This window comes from Bos indicus x Bos taurus, chromosome 25, assembly GCF_003369695.1.
Source record: "Bos indicus x Bos taurus breed Angus x Brahman F1 hybrid chromosome 25, Bos_hybrid_MaternalHap_v2.0, whole genome shotgun sequence".
Classification (NCBI taxonomy): domain Eukaryota; kingdom Metazoa; phylum Chordata; class Mammalia; order Artiodactyla; family Bovidae; genus Bos; species Bos indicus x Bos taurus.
The window spans coordinates 12,714,970-12,728,908 of record NC_040100.1 but is presented as its reverse complement, the minus strand read 5'-3'; the positions used below and the strand labels follow the sequence as shown (position 1 = coordinate 12,728,908).

General features: G+C 48.3%; 1 protein-coding gene across 1 annotated transcript in view; it reads right to left on the bottom strand.

The window, feature by feature from the left end:
* Positions 1 to 13,939, bottom strand: part of AUTS2 (AUTS2, activator of transcription and developmental regulator) — a 1,215,803-nt gene that overhangs the window by 28,808 nt on the left and 1,173,056 nt on the right. The window contains exons 7-9 of the mRNA XM_027527575.1: positions 3,249 to 3,717; positions 1,718 to 1,971; positions 278 to 498 (exon numbers count right to left, since the gene is read on the bottom strand). Coding sequence (XP_027383376.1) covers positions 278 to 498; positions 1,718 to 1,971; positions 3,249 to 3,717 — 944 coding nt within the window. The remainder of the gene's footprint in view (positions 1 to 277; positions 499 to 1,717; positions 1,972 to 3,248; positions 3,718 to 13,939) is intronic.

Sequence of the window (13,939 nt, the reverse complement as noted above, 5' to 3'; positions counted from 1 at the left end):
AAACCAAAATCACCCATAAGAACTACCGACACACTGGACGTGACCGCCTTGGGGAGCATCTGGAATATAATCCACCCACAGCGTTAAGAATAACGGGTCAGAAAAGAGCTCCTACTTCAGGCCCTGGGTCAGTGCCACCTGGAGCCGGCGTATCCCAGAGACGAGCAAGGGCAAGGGGGCCCCCCCGCCAATCTGCTGTGCCCAGACGGCCCTACGGGGCTGCGTACAAAGAGCGTCGCGCTCTACTTATCCTCACATTTCTGCCCGGGGTACGCACCATGGGCGGTGCTGGCGTCGGCATGATGGCGGTGGGCGGGAGCGCGTGGGGGAAGGGCGTGAAGGTGTGCTGGTGCGTGTGCTGGTGCGTGTGCTGATGCTGGTGCTGGTGCTGGTGGAACTCGGTCCGCAGGTAGGGCGGGGGGCCCAGGGAGGCCCCGCGGTCAGCACTCTGAGAGGCCAAAAAACGCGTGTTCAGTTCCTGGCGCAAGATGTCTTGCTCTGGAAAAGAAGAAGAGGCAGACGGTGACACCTTTTCCGGGGCCGGTCATTTCCTCCAGAGCAGGACATCCGAGGAGCTCACTATGGAGGGCTCCGGGCCGGGACATGGGGGCTGGGCCCTTGAGGAAAGGGACCGCCAGGCATACAGAGGAGGCTAAGGCCCAGGCAACAGCCTGACTGTTCTCTGTGCAGGCTTTCAGGGACGAGGGGTCCACCAGCGCCGTGGGCACACAGGGTCCAGGCTGAGTGGCCAGAGGTCAAGTCTCAGCTCTTCTCAGGGTAGCTGAGTGACCCAGGGCACTGCCCATCACCGTCTGTGTCGTCATCTGTCGAATGGGGACAACACATTGTCGGTGCTGTGGGTTTGTTTTGAGGGTTAAAGAAATGAACATTTTTAAGCGCTTAAAAGTCAATAAAGCAGAGCCCTCATGCCCTCTTCCAAGGGTAAACTTCTGCTCTACAGCTCTCTGTACTGGTGGCAAAGCTTGGCCACAATGGACCCAGAGTTGGGATACTTGGCTCAATTAATACAGGTGAGGAGCAAAGAACCCAATACCTAACCCTAAGTGTGCCTTTAAAAATCTGGGATATGTTGCCTCAAAAAGTGCATTTTCTCCACCCAAGGTAGAAGGCCTCATTTAATTGTTAGTTGCTCAGTTGTACCCGACTCTGTGACCCTGCCAGGTTCTTCTGTCCATCGGATTCTCCAGGCAAGAATACTGGATTGAGTTGCCATTCCCGTCTTCAGGGGATCTTCCCGACCCAGGGATCGAACTCAGGTCTCCCACACTGCAGGCCGATTCTTTACCATCTGAGCCACCAGGGAAGCCCTTGTTTGACTAAAACAAATCCCTTAAGCCACGATGTGACTTAAGATCCTGGCCTGAAACAGACATGGGGTGTGGAGAGCTTTTGTCATGCCCATAGGGCCCAGACAACCTGTGCTTTACTACTCAGCGGGCAGACCTGGTCAGAAAAGCCTCATGACTACAAAGTTCTATCTGGCAGAATCCCCTGGATCGTGACAGGCTGGGATGGGGGCTGTTGGTACATTTTCTGCAGACTCTCAGCCCACTGGGGAATGGAGGAAGAAGACATACTATAAAGCGGACCATGGTGAGTGGCTCAAACCTAATCATCAGGGACAACAGACAGGGAGTGAGGCCTTGGGAAGGGAGAGGGGGAGCACGGAGAAGCCAGGCCAGCTCTTCCCTCCTACCTGAGTAAGTGCTCCCGGCCGGGTGTCCGGGCACCTGCAGACTCCCAGATGTCAGAGGTGGTGGAGGAGGCAAAGCAGTGGGAGGGGCAAACATATTGGGGTGATGTGAGTGTGCGGGGGGCTGGAGGGTGGGTGTGAAGCTGTGCAGGGGGCTGTGGTTGGGCAGTGACAGGGGGAACGGGGAGGCCGAGGGGTGGTGGGAGATGTGAGGGGGGGCGGGCTGAGTCTTCGCTGGAGTGCTGCTTCTGCTACTGCTGTTGGAACACCAAAAAAAAAAAAGAAAGAAAGGGAAAAAAGGGGTCAGTAATCAACTTTCTTAAAAACAAAACAAAGCCAAATAGAGCCATGTAACACTTTTGCTCTCGCTTCTTCGTCTTCGCAGGTCCCCACCCTGTGCACAGAGCCTCTGCTGAAATCGCAGTTCCTCTAAACCGGCCCCACAGCTGTGGGCACAGTGAACAGCAACTCCTGCTTCAAGCTGCCCCCCATCGCCCTGTCCAGAGAGCTGCCCCTCATACCCTGTGCCAGCCACTCTTCCTACAGGGGCCACGCCAATGGAAACGAACAAGCTGGTGACCTGGGCTCGCCAGGTCTGTCTGCTCCGTCTTCTGTGAAGAAGCACAGGGAAGGGGGAACCAGGGAACTCGGGTGCCCCGTCACCTCCACGGACTGGAGGCCACAAAAGATGGGCCTGGCCCCGCGGAGGCAGCTTCCTTCCGCTGTCACAGACAGGAAAGAGCAGGGCCCTCAACCCCAGTCACCAGGCTGTCACAAGGAAAACACTACCGAAGCCATGAAGCGTGAGCACTTAGAACGACAGCCCCCGGGACAGGTGCGGGTGGGCGACGCCGGGCCCTGTGCCCGGGTCTCCACCTCCCTTTTCTTTGCAGGGCTCCTTGTGCTGCTTGTCAACCTTCCCTCTATAATCTGACAAAGACAAGACACAAGAGGCCTGGCTCCCCATGGAGGAACGCCTCCCTTTTCCTCAACCCAGCATCTTTCTCCTGTATCTCTGTGACCCACCTGGCGGAAGCCACCATGGAAACTCCTTGAACCAGACCACTCCTTGGTCTGCATGCTCCCGCCCCGCCAGGAGTTGCAGGGAGATGTTGACAGGGAGGGAAACGGCTTCCCTTCTAAGACTCCCTTAACATTCCGGGAATCTCCCCTGGTTTCCCTTCCCTGCCTCCAACCCGGGAACCAGTGGTGGGTCCCAGGCACAGCGCCTTGGACTCTCTCTTCCTTGAGCCTTCTCCTCCCTGCAGTCACTCTCAGGAGCCTCCGCAGATAGTTGAGGTCTCCACCATGTCCTTACCACCCAGCTGATCCTCAACCCAATCCCACCCCATCTTCTCCCCAGAGACCCTGTCTCCCTGAGCCTCAGACCCCTTCCCTGTCTTCCGTGCCTGCCTGGCTGAGAACACGTTGACAGAGATTCCAACGGGAACCCTGGTCCCCATGGGAGCCCCCGCGCCCACCGCCACCTGTCCATCCCACCGAAGATGACCGATGCCGGGCGGGGGCGGCTCACCTGAGGCTGTTGAGGCTCAGGCTGCTGCTGTTATAGGCGGACAGCGGCTGGGGGAGGCTCTGGGCAGAGGGGTGGGCCTGTGCGGGCGGGAGGACCTGGGGCGGCAGCGGCCCCGGGGACTGTGGCCGGGGCGGCCGGGGTGCCTGCGGCGGCGCGGGCTGCGGCTGGGCCTCCGGGGGCGCAGGCGGCGGCTGCGCACCGGGGCGCGGGGGCGGCGGCGGGGGCTCGGCGCGTGGCCCCGACGCGGGGTCCGGAGACGGCGCTCGGGGCGGGGGCTCCGTCTGGGGCTGGGGTGGCGGCGGCGGGACCTGAGGGCGCGCGTCCTTCAGCACCACGGGCTCGAACAGGGGCTCTTTGCCGCAGTCCTGGCTCTTCTCCTGGCTCCGCTCTAGACCAGATACCTTGGGGACAATGGGCCCCGCATCGTGGCCGTCGTGGTGGGGTAGCGCGCCAACGCCGAGCTCCGGATCTGTGCGGGAGAGCGGAGAGAAGAGCGAGGCAGACGGTGAGTGAGCGAAGCTGACCCCGAACTGGGTCACCTGTGCCCAACGACACGATCGGTCAGGTCCCAGAAAGGTCCACCAGTCAGATAAGGCTGCCTTCCAGAGAGTGGATGAAGCCATCAGAGTCTGCAAATAAATGTTTCCCTTAATCTTGACAAAGCAAGAGTATGCAGTGAAATCCACAAACAGTAGACAACAAATCGATTCACCCCTTTTAAAACAAATACAGTTCTTAAAAAAAAATTATTTATTTGGCTGTGCTGGGTCTTAGTTGCTGCCCCTGCAATCTTTACTTGTGGTATGTGGGATCTAGTTCCCCGACCAAGGATCGAATCTGGGCCCCCTGCATAGGGAGCTCGGACTCTGAGCCACTGGACCACCAGGCAAGTCCCCAAACACAGTTCTTGACTATACAAAGGAGAAGTGTTTTCAGTAGTACATGAAGCAAACGTTATTTAGCCCGGCAGACGTTTCTTCTCCGCCTTGCCTCCTCTCCCCTTTGCATTCTGACTGATGAAGCATGCTTGACATTTGGAGACATTTCTGCTGAGCAACCACTAAATGTCTGGTCAAAGGTCAGGCCTCCTACGGCTCACTGAGGATCCAACCGTTTGAGATCGAAGGAACAAACATGAATTTAGACCAACTGACCATCAACCATGCAGGCTTGAGTTTTTAAAGAATTCCCTCTGGACCACAGGAGGGGTCCTTAGCCAGGTGAATCTGGACCTTGAGACCAAGTGGGATAGGAAATGTAAGTAAAATTCTACAGTAACTAATGACACCTAGACAACAGATGCTCCTGTATGAATTGAAATGATGTACTTCCCTCCAAAGTTCAAAAGACCCATGCCACATCTAGTATATGGGTACCCTGATGACCCCATAAGTCAAACTCCATACAATTCTCTAACAGAATAATGAGACACAAATATGGCATTGCATATAGAGATGGCTCTACGGTAAAGAATCCACCTGCCAATGCAGGAAGTGCAGGTTGGATCCCTGGGTTGGGAAGATCCCCTGGAGGAGGGCATGGTAACCCACTCCAGTATTCTTGCCTGGACAATCCCATGGACAGAGGAGCCTGGCGGGCTGCAGTCCATAGGGTTTCAGACAGTTGATCATGACTGATCATGCACATCTTGGTGGTTGGGGGCAGGGGGGGATGGGGGGTGGGCGGGGGAAGGATTATCTTCCCCACATTTTTGCACTTAAAAAAAACAAACCCATCCTTTTCTATTATTGCAAAGCTTAAAAACAGGAAGAGAATAGATCACAACATTCTCTAAAATGAGGGTGTATTTCAGGTACTCCTAAATGATTCCTTTGGGCATGACGTTTCTCTTCACATCTCCCTGTTACCAAGTGTGAACAATGCATGGTGTGCTCACTGGGAATGAGAATACCACTAATGTCTGTTGATGTCCTAGTGGGTGTATACACGTGTCATGTTTTCTCCCCTGAAATTTGCATCAAAGCAAGCCATTATTTTCAGTCTTCTTTTGGTAAAACAGATCAAATGTGTAACATGCACAAAAGCAGAAGCAAATGGTGGGCTTATACACAAACCACGTGGTTAGCCATTATGCACTCAGCTCTCCTCGAGTCCCGCAGACCAGCATGGAGCAACTACACTAACAGGCTGCCAAGAAAGACCCCTCTTCACGCAATTCAGGCACGAAAGGATAAAGCATCGGAGGGACCTGGTGAAAAGGAACTCTAGACTTCTGCCATCCTACGCACACACATTTTTTTCCAGTGCTGTCTTCAGAACTTTCCTGGGCAGATCTTTGCTTATGAAAAGCTGATGTGTTATGAATTTCCAGAACCTGAGGGCTGAGAAAGAACAGGAAGTTCCTGATGTGGACACAGAGCCCCTTCAGCCATAAGAACTCCCATATCACAGAGGAAGACCCTTCATCTGCAGACACCCAGATCTAAGGATTTTGGTGCCGCTGCTTTTTCACTGCTTTTTCTATCATTTTCACAATATTTTCCATAGCAAGCAATTATAGAAGTTCACTGAAAACCTCAGGCTTCACACACTGCAGGCTGGTTAGTCAGGCCCGAGGCAGAAAGCACTAACACACGGGAAATCCTAAGAGGATGAAATAAGAGAACCTCCTCCATGAGGTCCTATGTGCATAAGTAGGGACTCTTCCTGTCCTGACAGCTGAGGACTGTGATGCTTTTGTGACAAATATGGCAAACATACAAAATGGAATATATTCCCATCTTTTTGTGCTGCTCTGTTCTCTCTGGACAAGGATGTTGGCTGTTGAGTTGCTCAGTCGTTCCGACTGTTTGCGACTCCATGGACTGTAGCCCGCCAGGTTCCTCTGTCCATGGGATTTCCCAGGCCAGGATACCGGAGTGGGTTGCCATTTCCTTCTCCAGGGCGTCTTCCTGACCCAGGAATCGAACCCGGGTCTCCTGCATTGCAGGCAGACTACCACTGAGCCGCCTGGGAAGCCCCCCTGGATGAGGATACTGACAAATACATACATAAATCTTTTCCGTCTTGTTAGGTTACATTCAAATTCATGCCCTCCCTCCAAAAATCAAGGTCTAACGTTTCTCTCAGACATAAAAGAAAATTTGGGACACCACCCAGAGGTTATTACTTCAGTTTACTTAGGCCAGTAAGGAAGTACAACAGAAACACACAGATAAGCATTTTATCCATCTAGCTTGACTATATTTATCTCTTGTTCTTTAATCGATGAGCCTACAGAATTTGGACAACACAGCTGAGTCTGCAGGAGGCACCGTGCGGGCTTGGGCTCGATTCCCAAGGCCCCATAAAGGCAAACTGAGGTGGTTCTTCCCTCTGCTGTCCCACTGTCTGAGGACCAATCCAAACCCAGCTGGAGTCAGGAGTGGTGCCGAGACTTGGCATCGTCGCCATCCGTGGTATTCAATGAGGCACACAGGCAAGACCAAAACCTTTCTAGAAAACTCTACACATTTGTAGGGAACCATCTATGAGGAATGACTTGGGGAGTCAAGAGGCACAGAATTTTGGAAGAAGACCAGAATCTGGACCATCCCAGCACTTCTCAAACTTTAATGTGCATAGGAATCCCCTGAAGATCGGATTCAAATGCAGGTTCAGCAGCTTGTGGGGGTGGGTGGTGAGTGTGGCTCCAGAGTCCACCTTCCTGAGAATTTCCTGGGTGATGCTGATGCCTGGACTGTTCTGTGAGTAGTAGGGGTGTTATCTAACCCTCTGACTAGATGGGGGATAAGCCCAGAGAAGTTAAGGAACTTGCTTGTTGTTTAATAAACCAGATGGCAGAGTTCTAGTCCCAACTCTGTCCCAAGTACCTCTTCTCTGATTTACACAATGCTGCCTCCTAAGAAGCAAAATACCCTGAAACAAAGCAGGTAATGATGAATCCAGGATTCGGTTACAATGTTTTAAGTACAGCCAGATAGTGAAAAGGGACCAGGAAAGCTAGAGAGGGTTGCTGGAAGACGGCCCTTCGGCTCAATCTGAAAGCTATCATCAATCCATCAGTGAGGGTGCTGCAGGCTATGAGCAAGGCAGGTTAGAAGGCTGGTAAGAACTATGGGGCTGAAAGTTTTACGACCACCATTTACATGGATCCGTGAGGCATGGATTAGGCATCATGCATTTTTGTGGCTAATTGGTAATGCATTTCCTCTTCCTTTCAATTATTTAGTAAATGCATCTTCCCAGTTAAGCTCTTTCATCCTGACAGTCCATTTATCTTACTGAGCTTCTCCAAAACTGGCAAGAACACATAAAAAAAGAAAAAGGTTTTTTTTTGGGGGGGGTGGGGGTGGGGTTGGGGAGGGATATTGCTCAGTGTGCTCTGAATTTACCAAAAGATGAAATGTGCTGAGGCTGAAAGAAATAAGAACGTGTGCAAATTGACTAGTCTTATTTAGAAGTCTTATTCCATTTGGGGGGGTTTTAGAATTTCTCTTTGTGTTTGTAAAAATAACATTATGCTTACAATAAAGGATATGCAAATTTGAATTACACTGTACAGTAAAAAGGCTGAATGTACTGCGTGTAAATTATATCTCAACAAACTTGACTCAAGTACAATAAATTTATTTTTTTAAACTTAAGGGTAGAGTAGGAAAAATGTGCTTGAGCTGGCTACAACTCAGATACAAATTCTCTGGGGAAAATGGGCTCTCTTTTAGTTTACTCCTCCTCCTAAGCCGCTTCAGTCGAGTGTCGGACTCTGTGCGACCCCATAGATGGCAGCCCACCAGGCTCCACCGTCCCTGGGATTCTCAAGGCAAGAACACTGGAGTGGGTTGCCATTTTAGTTTACCAGTTGAATATAAACCCTGTCATCTTTGTGGAGGGCGATGTGGCAACATTTACCCAAAAAACTAAGGAGTTCCTTTGACCTGGCAAATAACAATTTGGTCTACAGACTCAGTGAAACAGTATCAGGATGTGAATCACATGTTTGGAAACAACTCAAATGTAATCATTAGGGTTACATGTAAATTTGATACATCTGTACAGTGGAACCACTGCAATTGCACAAATCAATGAGGGGCTGCTGCTAAGTCACTTCAGTCGTGTCCGACTCTGTGCGACCCCATAGACGGCAGCCCACCAGGCTCCCCCGTCCCTGGGATTCTCCAGGCAAGAACACTGGAGTGGGTTGCCATTTCCTTCTCCAATGCAGGAAAGTGAAAAGTGAAAGTGAAGTCGCTCAGTCGTGTCCGACCCTCAGTGACCCCATAGACTGCAGCCTACCAGGTTCCTCCGTCCATGGGATTTTCCAGACAAGAGTACTGGAGTGGGGTGCCATTGCCTTCTCCAATGAGGGGCTACATTTGTACAATGTAGAGCATACCCTAACTTTTATGAAAAATGAAGAAAAAATAATATATATTCATTTTTACTTTATACCTAAAGAAGCTCTGGAAGAATATCCAAGAAACCAATAGCCTTGGATTACCTGCTTAGGGTGGAGAAGGAAATGGCAACCCACTCTAGTATTCTTGCCTGGAGAATCCCATGGACAGAGGAGCCTGGGAGGGTGGCTGCAGTCCATGGGGTCGCAAAGAGTCGGACACGATTGAAGCGAGTTAGCACGCACGCATACCTGCTTAGGGGCCTGGGGAGGAGTAAGAACTGGGGAGACAGGGAATGGGGGGAGGGAGAGATATTTGACTGCCTACATACATGCATATTTAAGTTTTTGAATCATGTGATCATGTAACCTATTAAAAATTTTAAAATTGGTCTTATGTTTAAAAACAGTCTGAACAAACGAAAAAAAAGCAAATAAAATTGGGGATTTGAAGAGTGGTATGACATGGCATGGAGAGTATCTTTTATATAAAATAAGAAAATACAGTGCATACATTTATGCTAATAATTTTTAACATAAAATGGATTTTATGAAAAACACAAATTACAAAAATTGACTTAAAAGCAACCCAATCATAAAAGTAAATTGAAAAATGACTCCATATCAACACCCCTTCAACCGAAGAAAAGGTACCATAGACAGTGTGGACTAAACCTATAAGAAACAAATAATCCCGGATGTTTAACCGAAAATCAATAGCAAACTTACAACCAAAGGAATGGGCAAAACTATTATTTACAAAAAATATAATGATCGAGTTGGGAAACAGCCAGCCAGCCAAAAAAATATGAGAATTAATAAGAGAGCTCAGTAAGGTATCTGAACAAAGAAAAACCACAAACATCTGTTGCTTTTCTACACAGCAGCAATAGTGATGAGAAAATAAAAAAGAATTCCCTTGACAGTAAAAAAAAAACAACCATGGGACTTCCCAAATGGTCTGATTGTTAGAAATCAGCCTTGCAATATATAGTTGATGCTGGTTCGATCCCTGGTCGGGGGAACTAAGATCACCCATACCCCGGAGCAACTAAGCCCGTGCTCTCTGTTCGTGTCACAACTAGAGAGTCCAGTCACCGCACTGAAAGATCCCGCATGATGCGCCTAAGACCCGATGCAGCCAAATACAGAACTAAATGAATAAACAGTATCTAAAAAAATAACAAAAATCATACAGCACTGGGAACAGACCTGACACGCAAATTAGAGGGCTCTCAACTTTCAGGAGCACAGCCCCCCAAATGCTTTGAGAATCTGTGTTCAAGGGTGTTTTATGATGCAGAAAATAATAAATAAATGGGGGTGGAGAGGGGGAGAGAGAGAGAGAAGTTAAAGGGTAAGCCACGGAAGAGGCAAGTCTTCGGAGAGACCACCCCTTGAGGGGTTTTCCAAGTTTGCTGGAGTGTATGTGTCTGCTACAGAGACTGGAGGGAATCAGTGACTCTCAGAGAGATGAGGTGTTTCATGGTATGAAGGTAAACCCCACACAGTATCTTGGTTCACTTTCTAAAGTCCCACTGAACATGTGTGCAGCTGAAAAACCTAGAGCCTGTCTGCAAAGAAAAGACAAAATCATTTTTTGCATGGTTTTAATACACACTGGGGTCTCGAGGAACGCAACAACTGCATGCTGTTAGTCTGCTGTGTAGGTCTTGTGGTGGACTTGTTTCTCACTTGGGAAGATCGTGACATCAACGGTGAGGCTGCTCCTGCCCTTGGAATTACCAGATAGTCGTATCTCTATGTACAGATTCAGCCTCTGACCTTTCGTTGCTTTCTAATGTAAACAGGCATGTATGTACTTAAAACACACTATGTTATTGTAAGATACTTTCTATTTGTTTCTCCTTTACATTTCCTTAAAGGCTTTATATACATTTTAAAATGATAAACATAGTGTATAGATAAACCAAACATTTTGCTCCAGAAATTAAACAATGAGTGTGCTATAAAATATTTCTTATACAAAGAGGGCGCTGGGTGTGGGCGAGGATGAGATTTGATGTATTATGTTCCTGTGCCGGGCTGCTCTGTTTCCAGAATTCTAATAACTTTCTGCAGAAATGTAAAAACTACCTGAAAGGCCTGCTGTGGAAGCTAAAAGTCATGGCATGTGCTTTTCACAGCGTACAGCACAAAGTAAGTGATCAATGCTTCCAAAACTACTATAGAAAAAGATTGAATTTCATGGAAAATATTTCAAAACAAAATTACTATTAAGTAAAATAAAGGAAACTATTATCCCTATTATCTGCATAAATCCATACATATACACACCAAAAGAGATTAGAAAGATATGCATTAAGATGCCTCTTGAGAGCCCCTTGGGCAGCAAGGAAATCAAACCAGTCAATCCTCAAGGAAATCAGCCCTGAGTATCCATTGGAAGAACTGATGCTGAAGCTGAAGCTCAAATACTTTGGCCATCTGATGCAAAGAGCTGACTCACTGGAAAAGACTCTGATGCTGGGAAAGATTGAGGGCAAAAGGAGGAGAGAGCGGCAGAGCATGAGATGGTTGGATAGCATCACCGACTCAATGGACACGAATGTGAGCAAACTTCGGGATATAGTGAAGGACAGGGAAGCTTGGCATGCTGTATACAGTCCATGGGGTCGCAAAGAACTGAACACAACTTACCGACTGAACAACAACAAATTCCATCAACTAGAAATAACCATTGACTCAAACTTTTAAATTTGTGCTTAACTTTCCAAATTTTCCATAGAGAATATGTATTATTATTGCAGAAGAAAAGTAAAGGATTATATTTTAAAAAGAGTTCTTCATAGACAAATATACCCCCACTATCTAAATAAATCTAAAGAAATCAAAGGAAAGTAACTTTAAGTCTTTTTAAACTGCCCCAACTACAGGATGGAGGTTTAAAAAAGCTCTTCACCCAGAAGACAGATGGTGTGTTTTATCAGAAATGAGGATCGTATATGAAGGGCATTACCCTTCCATCAACTTCTCAATGCTTCTAATTGGTTCTAACTGGTATATGTGAAGAGAAAGGAAATAGTGAACCCTGATGATGGAGAAGGAAGAGGCAGAAAGGGGAAACGGGGAAGAAGAGGAGAAAAACTCTCCCAAGGCACGTTTTGGTTCTTCTGGTCTTTACACTGGATTGCTGTTGCTGTTTAGTTGCTAAGACGTGTCTGACACTCTTGCAACTCCATGGACTGTAACCTGCCAGGCTCCTCTGTCCGTGGGATTTCCCTGGCAGGAATACTGGAGAGGGTAAACATTTCCTTCTCCAGGGGTCTCCTGGACCCAGGGACTGAACCTGGGTCTCCTGCATTGGCAGGTGGATTCTTTACCACTGGGCCACCTGGGAAGTCCTTACACTGGATTAGAAAGCCCTAATTTACCCACTACAAGGTCATTATTGTAGCAAATATGAATGAGCCTTAAAGGCCTCACGAAAATCTGTGGGACAGTGGCCACCAGGCAGTGCCCCTACCCGTCCATCCACCTGTATCTTCCTGAATGTTTGATCCCCACATCAGGACTGCACACGGCCCACTTTTAAATTATTCTATTCTACCTTCTAGTTAGCTTTTCTACTTACCTGTCCACATGAAAGAGCCACAGAAACCTTACCACACAGAAAGAAGATAGTAGCCAATTAAGAAAAGGAACCCAGACCTTAAATTTAAAAGGGGGAACGTCAATAAATGTGGAAACGGCCAACCCAAACAGCCCAGAAACACAGGCAAGCACCAGATTTCTGTAAATCTACGTGCAATTATTTCAAGCTGCCAGCAATATCCATTCTTTAAACACACCTTCTGTTGTCTACTCTGTGACCTCAGACAAAATCTCCTTTTTAGCAAAGACTGCAAGCTTTGTATAAGGCTTCCCAGCTGGCGTTAGTGGTAAACAATCTGCCAGCCAATGCACAGGAGACGCAGGTTTGATCCCTGGGTCGGGAAGATCCCTTGGAGGAGGAGATGACAACTCACTGCAGCACTCTTGCCTGGCGAATTCCATGGACAGAGGAGCCTGGCGGGCTACAGTCCACAGGGTCACACAGAATCAGACATGACGGAAGAGACTTAGCAAGTACGTGTGCATATTTTGTATATACTTATTAAAACAAAAATGACTGCTGAATTCATATACCAATACTCTGAACTCTCCCTATGTTTTAGGTTATCATCTGTGTTTTTAATTTTTGGCCACACCCCACAGCATGTGGGACCTTACTTCCCTGACCAGGGATCCAACCCATGTCCCCTGCATTGGAATGTGGGGCCTTAACCACTAGACCTCAGGGGAACTCCCAGTACCATCTCTAAAACTGTACACACCAATGATGTTTGACTGAAGATAATCTACCTTCGCTAACACACACTTCTCTTCATTTTCCTCCTCTCCCTCTTTTCTTCAAAGGATTAAACAGAGACCAGTTCGTTCCATTAGCAGATTCAATTACTCGAACGAATGGAGGGATGACATTCAGTCTTGCAGTTCCTTCCTTCTCGGTCACTGAAACTGTACAAATAAATTGAGGAAAGCCCTCTGTTTGTTCAAGGCAAATTAATTTTCAAACACTGTAAGAGTGGGTGATCAGGGGAATGATGGGTGCTTGGCAGGGCTCAAAGAGATTCCATTTTGTGCTTGTCATTTTGTGTAAACATTAATTACCATCTGGGAGGCGAAGCTCTGGGCTCAAGTTTGCATCGCAAAGCTCCAGGGGCCTCCAGGGCTCCGGGTAAAAAGAGAATCCTAAGTACGAAAGAATAGCCACAGCGTCTGCCAAAACACCAGCAGCCCCCCGGGGAAGCTGTGTGGAGCCCAGAAGATTAGAGGCTGCTGGTCTGACAGAGGCTAGTTTGGATAGCATCGAGTTTACCAGATTAACATGGCACAGGGGTTAATCTGACAGGGGTTAAAGAAAAGTCAACAGAGCATAGTTGGGTGTACTTAGTCTCGATTCAAGTTTATTCCCCGTAAACCCCACACCAAAAAGCATCCATCTGTAAGAGGGCGCCCATGTTCCTGATGCTTTATGACCCAAAACTTTGCCTTCAAGGGGAGAACCAACCTTGGCTGTTCGGATGAGAGCCCATCAGAATGGCTTCTGCCTGCAGCCTGAGGCAGCCTCGTGCAAACATTTCATGTCTCTTGTAGCCTCTGGCAAATGAGAGCAGGGAAGGAGCATGTTGATGAGGGACCAAAATCCGGAGGAGAGAGAGAGGCTGTGATCTACTGGGGGGTAGAGGTGGGGGGCACTGAAAAGTCCTTTTAAAAGCCTAGGCATGTCAAGCTCATATGTAATTAATGCTCCTTGTGTTTTCGCTCCATA